The 8448-nt window shown below is 30.6% G+C and overlaps 1 protein-coding gene across 1 annotated transcript in view; it reads right to left on the bottom strand.

Moving 5' to 3' along the window:
* Nucleotides 1-353: 353 nt before the first annotated feature.
* Nucleotides 354-8448, bottom strand: part of LOC136969515 (YLP motif-containing protein 1-like) — a 145561-nt gene continuing 137466 nt past the window's right edge. The window contains exon 17 of the mRNA XM_067263693.1: nt 354-755. Coding sequence (XP_067119794.1) covers nt 747-755 — 9 coding nt within the window. The 3' untranslated portion in view covers nt 354-746. The remainder of the gene's footprint in view (nt 756-8448) is intronic.

The following is an 8448-nucleotide window of genomic DNA, read 5'->3' as shown; positions in this document are numbered from 1 at the left end:
AAGATTTTATGAGAAATATAATGAGAATATTGCACACTAAATTTTTGATCAACCAAAAACAAAAAAAAATCAATAAATAATATTTTTACATTATAATGTATATATTCAATGTGATATATATATCATATCACTTATCCCTGAAGAAAACAAAACAAATTGACAACATTGAATAACAACAATATATTCTAGTCATCAGAATATTGATTAGTATTTTTAAAGTAATGTTAAATCTATTAAATCAATTGAAATAAACTAATACACAAGATTTAATGTTATGTGATATTCCAACTAAACATATGAAAATAAAATATTTATCCATATGCAAATCTTCTTTGCAACAAAATATTTAAAATTTCACAACAAAATATTAAGATTACATACAGAGTCATATTTTTATACATACGATGAAAATATCTTGTAGCATCTTATATATAATCTCTTTTCATAAAATCTAATTTCTTCTTATTTGAGATATTTAAGCTGCCCTAATGAACACAGTTTCATAATGATGAGAAAATGTAAACTGTTTAATATCAATGGCTTCTTAACTGTTTAAAATTTTTGCATTATGGATATTAAATACTTGTCAAGAAGAAGAAAGAAGAAAAATGAAAATTATGTAGATAAGACTTGTCAGTTTTTAATCTAATAATAAAAACATATGAGAATAAAAATGTGCATATTTCAATGTGTCTTATGCTTTTATTCTAGAAAACTTCACCTCTTCCAGAGATGTTATGTTGGCATTATACTTCCTACAAGAAGAAAGCATCAAATAAGAACTTTCTAAAAATTATCATGACTTTGAAGTGCTTTCAATCAATCTATATTAATGAATAAATTAACTTCATTGTTGTATTGAAATCAAACAAAGATATGGAAGTCTTACAACTAAATATGATTTATATAAACTTACATTAATACAAATAATGATTTTTCAAATGGAAATTATAACAATTTTGATTTTATATATTTATTTAATACTATTACATATCCATTAATTCACAATCATTTTAAAATCAAAATATGATTAGATTTAATGCCTCTAATAATAAAGACATCTATTACCAATCTTAAATATACATGAATTTTTAATATTAGATAATTATAAAAATTATATATTATTGTAATAAATCATTTCATGTAGATACAGTATGAAAGATACACATACTTAAATAAAAATAAAACAATAAAATGATATTGATTCTATGATAAACATTATTTGATATACAGTATTTATATAAAATATAAGCAAAATTCTATCAGCTTACAGTTGTTTAATAATCAAGGAAATTAAACAACAATTTTCCAAATTACAAAATTAAGAAATCTGTTGCTCTTGATTTATATCTTATACATTTTCTTAATTTTTTGAAAATAAATTAAAAATATAAAATTAAATGATATAATGTAAAATTTAACAAAAAAGAAGTTGAATTTTATCTATATTTGAATAATTCATTTTATTTTTACTCAAGGGCATATGGGGACACTTTGGTTAAGGAAACAGGGGAACCTCACAACCTTCCAGCAACTAAATTTAATCAAAATTATTGTGACATCGTCAAAATGCCAGGCTGCAATTTTTAGTCATATTCTTAATTTATTCAATTTAAAATGTATGTTCTCCATCTCAAATTTGTAATGTTTTACCCCTGTACATCAAACTTTTCCTGATAACAACAGAGTCATGACAGTCATCTATGTAACTCCATCCAGGGGCAAATTTTTGAATTGAATTCACATGACTTCTGGTCTAGACTGGAAGTTCATATATAGTTAATCAGGACCTCCTGCCTATAAACTTTCCATATATGGTCTTGACTTTCATCTATCTAATACCGTTCTCAAGATTAAGGAAGGACAGGCAGATGACAGTGGGAATTTATATGCCTACAATTTTTTCAAATTGCAGCCCAACAAATGTTTTCATCTTGCTTGATAATTCTTCATCAGGTTACAGGACAAAATTTAAATACAGATTCTATTTTGGCATAAAAATTTTTTTATTTTGTTCTGTAACCTGATGAAGGATTATCAAGCAGACTGAAAACGTTTCTTTTGATTCAATTTAGTTCCTGGGAAAGTGTGTAAGGTGTCTCTTGTGTCTTTTTACACAAGTATCAATTTTTAATTTGCCTTCATTCATAATTTTTTAACCTTTTTGCTTTTGCTGTCTGATTTTTTTGTTCTTTCCTTACCCAAATTTTCCCCACTGTTTTTCCTATGTTTGGGAGGACAGTTGCCTCTTTGCTTCCCCAACTTATATACCACAGGTGGGCAAGCAAGAGTTCGGTGGGAGCCAAAATGTAGGTTTTGCAAAATGCATGGGAGCCGCAGTTCTGTACTGTTGTGGCAAATGGTATGGTAAGGCTGGGAAGGATAGCACTTTCAGCAAGAGCAACATGTAACTTAAAAAGAGCTGCATTTGCCCATGCCTGTTATATACCCATGTTCTTACTTTAAAGAATTAGAAAATAAATTATTTATATTATGTTTTAGTTTATCAAAAGTCGTTAAATGTATTTATTATTTTATGTTAGAGGGTTAATGTGAGTCTAGGTATACAAAATGGCGGCGCTTTCGGTAACCTCGATGGCAAGTGTTTTTAGAAAAGAAATGTAGATGGCGCTGATAGTAATGATGCCTTCGTATGCAAATATCCATCAAAAAATTCTGTTCAGGAAACATGAGGAATAACGTGAATTTTGAATTTTGGTTACGATGTAGATGGATTATGCACGTTGTTAATTTTTTTAAAAGTGTCTATGATTTTTTAAAGTTTGTACAATTTACTCAAAGTCTAAAGTTATCGAGGAGGAAAGTTTATCAATGGTAATTAACATGTTAAACGTGTCCTTAATGTGTTTAATGCGTGTTAAATGTCATAAAAGTGTATTAAAGGTGTGTTAACATTGTGTGAGGTAAAAATTTTGTAAAGGGTTTATATGTGGTTCAATTGTGCGTTTAAAGTGTGTAAATGTGAGTTAAATGTGTTTAAACGTGGTTTAAATGTGCGTTTATAGTGTGTAAATGTGTTAAATGTGTGTAAATGTGTGTAAATGTGTGTTTAACGAGTTAAATTTGTTATAACCAAGGATATGTAATAGTGATTTCCGACCCAAAAGTCAACGTGAACGACACATGGAAGGCTAGGTGGCCGTGGATCGCAGGTGCCACCCTCTATGGAGATGCTGCCTATCGTAGATGAAAAGGTGAGAGATGTGAATCGTAAGACTGCAGTTCTTAAGGAGTAAAATTTATGTACAATACAGGCAAATTTTGTTCAAACCACTGATGTATAGAATCTCATAATTCACTTCGTCCATGCATCGATTGAATTTATAGGTAGTATGATGACTTTTTTATTTTTCATTTCTGGTCCAAGAGTAGGAAAAGTAACCAAAAGCAGGGGAAAAGGTAAGTAGCAAATTTACATTTTAAAAATGTTTTAGTTTTAAAAAAGTTTAAATATAGGCGCATTTAGGCTATTGTCGATGGTTGCCATCTTGTTTGCACATTTGCGTGTGCAAACAAGATGGTGACTGGAAGCACTGCCATTTTGTATGCCTAGGCTCACATTAACCTGTTAGAGAAGTATAAAATTTACATCTGCATAGTAAATGTATATATACAAATATGCATAAATAAATAAAATACTTTATATTATTAAGATAAAAGTCAATTTGTTTTCAAAAGGAAAAATTCATTTACAAGACAGTAATTCTTATGAGAATATATAACATTTGAATAATGAATCTAATAAATTTAGATTTTTGACTAATAGAAAACAAGGATTTTTTTAATTCATTGTTCTATAACAAATAATAATATATTTATATTTTTATAAATAGATAATATAACTATGTTTATAGTAAGTATATTGTACCATTTATATTCACTAAATTTACTGAAAATATTTAATTCAAGTTATTAATTCTTAAAAAATTATTCAGCTTGAATATGAAAAGAAACTTTTAAATTTAAGAGATCATTGCAATATACAAAACAGATTTAATTAAATTTATTGAAAATATATAATCTTATTTGTTTTTCAAAATTATTTTGAAAAACTTATTTTTACTTCAAGTTCACTATCACTATAACAAAAATAAAAACCAGTGATTAGTAATTAGTAAATGAATAGTAATTTTAAAAATATGGATTCTTTTTTTTGTAAATAGCTGAAAATACAAAAGTTATAATAAAAATAAATGAAAGTGTAATGCTGACATAAAAAGGAATAGTTCTCAGAATTAATGTTAACTTATTGTTGTAAGTGAAAAGGAATTAACTAATAGAATATTTTAAAATTAAAAACAAAAAATTATATATATATAAAATTATTTCTCATTTCTACTTTATAAATTCATTTATATTGATAACACATGAATTTTACCTCATTTGTACTGGAATTTACTTGAATCATGTAAAAGAGAAGAAAATTTTGTAAGAAAAATCACATTTAGTACTGAAAATTTTCCTTCAATAAAACTTCAAGCAAGTTTATTACAAATTATGATGTAATGAATGATACACATTTTATTGAGTATTAACTGTGAGTTTCATTCAATCGTGTAGAACATTATGTTATAGTTCTAATATTGGTTTCATCTTTTGAACTTACTTACAATATAATAAAATTAATATAATATTTGTCATAGATAAATTTAGAGAGCAATGTAATGATATATATATTTGTGCAATATTAAGGCGGCCAATTTTTTTACAAGGAAAAGGAGGACACACATAAATGGAAGGAAAAAATATTGTAAATAAAAGAAACATTTCATTCATTGCAACAATAATACACTATAATAATCTCTACTGCATGTGTATGTGCCGTGTCAGGTTTTGGTAAGAAGTAAACAAAGCCACTTGTGCACAGCGCACTCTTTCAAGGTTTCCCATGCGGAGTGCATGCGCCTCATAATCACGTCTCAGCGCACTGTACTAAGCCTTGATGAACTGTCATGTCAAATACAACACGTCACATCACATCACATGCAACGGATCGGCTCAGCATTGATCAAATACAGAGATTTAGAGATTAGTCTTCAAATATCAAAAAGGAGGATGTAGGAGGACACTTTTCGAGGGAAGACAGAACTTACAAAAGGAGGATGATTGGTCACCTCAGCAATATATTGTATAAAATATTCATTTATTCTAATTTTATACATTATTATATTGCATAATAAGAAATGTAATTATTCTATATTTTTTATATATTCTAACAATGTTTTATTTTTCTAAGTTTTAGTGTATCTAATTGATTTTACATTTCTAATATTCATATTCTAGTAAAAATATTATAATTATTATTATTTATAAAATTTAAAGAAATTAGAATATATTAGAATTATATTATTTCTTTGATATTGAAATATTTTTAAAATATTGTTGCATTTACTTTCAAGAATACTGTAATCTGTTACTTTTTAAAACTATAAAATTTTAGGTATATTCAAACAACAACTTAAATTTTCAATTTTTCAAATGACTAGAGTTGGATTACATTTGGGTCATAATAAGGCTAATTAATAAATAATTAAACAATATAATTTGACTACAGATAGCAGAATATGGCTAAAGATAGAAATCTAACTACCCATGCTTAATAATTATAAATGAAATTTAATTAATTTATAGGTGTTCTGGGGGGAAATCAACCTGGAGATGATCTGCAGGACTCAAATCTTCAACAACTTACCATATAGATGTATTACCAGTTAAATTACCCAAACCTCTGTCCAATCTTTGCTACCAGATTCTATTCAGTTAGATCATATAATTATAAAGATTAATGATGATGGCCTAATAGTCTACTTTCAAGCCAAACTGCATTATTTTATTTATTAATTAGTCTTTTTATGACCTGAATGAAGCTCTAACTATTTTTCTAAAATTTATTTAATTCCAAACAACACAATCTGATGGCTGGAAGTCCAAGACAGTATGCATCAACCTGCAGCTCTGGTGACCTGGGTTAAAGTCCAAAAACATTAGAAATTTTTCATGGATGGACAATCTATCCTGGATATGTTAGGTACCATTCCTTACCATCCAGCTGTTCTAACTGCAGACTTGATTCAACCCATGATGGATACAGAGAAAAAAATCTTAGTACCCACAGGATAGAAAGAGTTTTAAAAAAAAATTCTATAAACATGTCACACATTACTAACACATTCCTTATCATTTCTATTATTTTCTACATTACCATACTTTACAAAATTACTTTTCATTACTTATTACTTTTAAAGAATAATTGTTTATCAATTATGTAATCAGCACATAAACAACATAAAATCAATTTATTAACTTTTTCATTTTTTTATTGTAAATAAAATTCTATTGTTTTGCATAGTTATTCGACAATTTTTATTATAAAATACAAATAATTAATAAAATAAAAAGAAAAAATTGAGTGAATATATTAAACACCTCATAAACTGGTATATACACTGGACGACAAAAAAAATAACGCACCATGAAGGACTTGTTGGATTTGAATAAAAATTGGTACGTGACATCATCATAGCTAGACAGGTATATGATTGCAACCATAAAGCAAAAACATACTTTATTTTGTGGTAATGTTCAATACAGTGCAGGCACTAATATCCCGTTGGGTCGCCTCTAGCGCGGATACAAGCTGTGATACGCCTTGGCATGGAGGCATGAAGGTTGCGTATAATGTTCTGTGGCATATCTGTCCATGTGTGATGCAACTGGGACTCAAGATGCGTCAGATCCCGCAGCTGTCGCAGCTGGCGTCCCAGGTAGTCCCACACATGTTTGATTAACGATAAATCTGGAGACCGTGCAGGCCAAGGAAGTGTGGCAATGTTACGTAGGCATGCTTGGGAGACCGCTGCGGTGTGTGGCCGGGCATTATCCTGCTGGAATAATGCTGTCGGAAGCCCTGCCATGAGGGGCAACACATGTGGCCGGAGGATGTATTGCACATATCGTTGGGCTGTGAGGGAAGTACGCATAACAACTAGAGATGTCCTACTGTCGTATGTTATGGCTCCCCACACCATAACACCAGGGGTTGGGCCCGTGTGCCGCTCCACAGTATAGGCTGGGTTGACGCCTTGACCAGCGGGCCGCCATACCCTCACACGGCCATCGTGAGCCCCCAAACAAAAGCGGGATTCGTCGCTGAAGACAACACGCTGCCAGTCGGTAGCTGTCCATGATTGTCGTGCAAGACCACTGCAGACGGAGGCGTTTGTGGGTGGCTGTTAATGGTAGAACACATACTGGGCATCGGGAGACCAATCCGCCTTCTACTAAGTGCCTGGAAATGGTGCGGCTGGATACATGGTTCCGTAACGCAGGTGCTACTGCTGCATGAATGGTAGACGACGAAGCTGTAGGCACTGTCCGTGCTTGACGTACAATGAGACGATCCTCCCACCTGGTGGTCTGTCGATAGCGTCCGGAGCCTGTTTGCCGTTGTGTGTACCCCTACGTACCCACTGCTCATAACACATCCTAACAGTTCCATCAGAACGGTTCAGATGGCGGCCAATCCGGCGATATGACCATCCTCCTTCTCTCAATCCAACGATGTGGCCTCTCTCAAACTCACTTAGCTGAGTGTAAGGCCGTCGAATGTGTCGTAAAGGCATGTCTTTCACTCAACGAAGTCACAACCATCAACACAAGAGCAGGACATATGCACAAGTTGTCACAGCGTACATCTTTATACCAGACAGAGGAAGCACTTTTCTACCCTCTGGTGGCGATACAACACAAGAACCTGATCCCAAAAGCTAATCATTTGCATATCTAGCTATGATGATGCAACATACCAATTTTTATTCAAATTCAACAAGTTCTTCATGGTGCATTATTTTTTTTGTCGTCCAGTGTATTAACTAAAAACACATGTACAGCAAACCAGTTAAACAAACAACAAAAAATTTGTTGACAAAAACATTTGTTATATTAAATAAAAATTTATTTAATATAACAAGCATTTTCGTCCATATCAATCAGATATCTTCAGGTTATACGAGCATATTAAAAAGCAGAATATCAATCCTTCTCCGAACAGTTGTTTAAAAATCGAGTTCTATATTTGATTCAATATTCTGTTCTTTAAAAGGCTTATGTAACCTGAACATATTTGACTGATATGGGTGAAAATGTTTATTATATTAAATATTTTTTTGTTTGTTTAGCTGATTTGCTGTATTGAGTGAACATATAAAAATATTAATTTTTTTAAATATATTTGGTTTGTCTTAAAAATTGAAAGCAATTTCATAGAATTGCTTAGAATAAAGTCTACTGATAGTAATAATTCATCAAATAATTAACACTGTAAACTTATTATTCATAAATAAGTATAACTAAAAATGATTATGGGGATATGAGAACTCCATGTGGATAAACTGATTAGTAAATGAATAGTCAAGTCTTCTGAAAGCC

This window comes from Centruroides vittatus, unplaced genomic scaffold, assembly GCF_030686945.1.
Source record: "Centruroides vittatus isolate TY-2023 unplaced genomic scaffold, ASM3068694v2 contig_18, whole genome shotgun sequence".
NCBI classification, from domain to species: Eukaryota; Metazoa; Arthropoda; class Arachnida; order Scorpiones; family Buthidae; genus Centruroides; species Centruroides vittatus.
The sequence above is the reverse complement of the archived record's forward strand: the minus strand, read 5'-3'. Positions and strand labels throughout refer to the sequence as shown.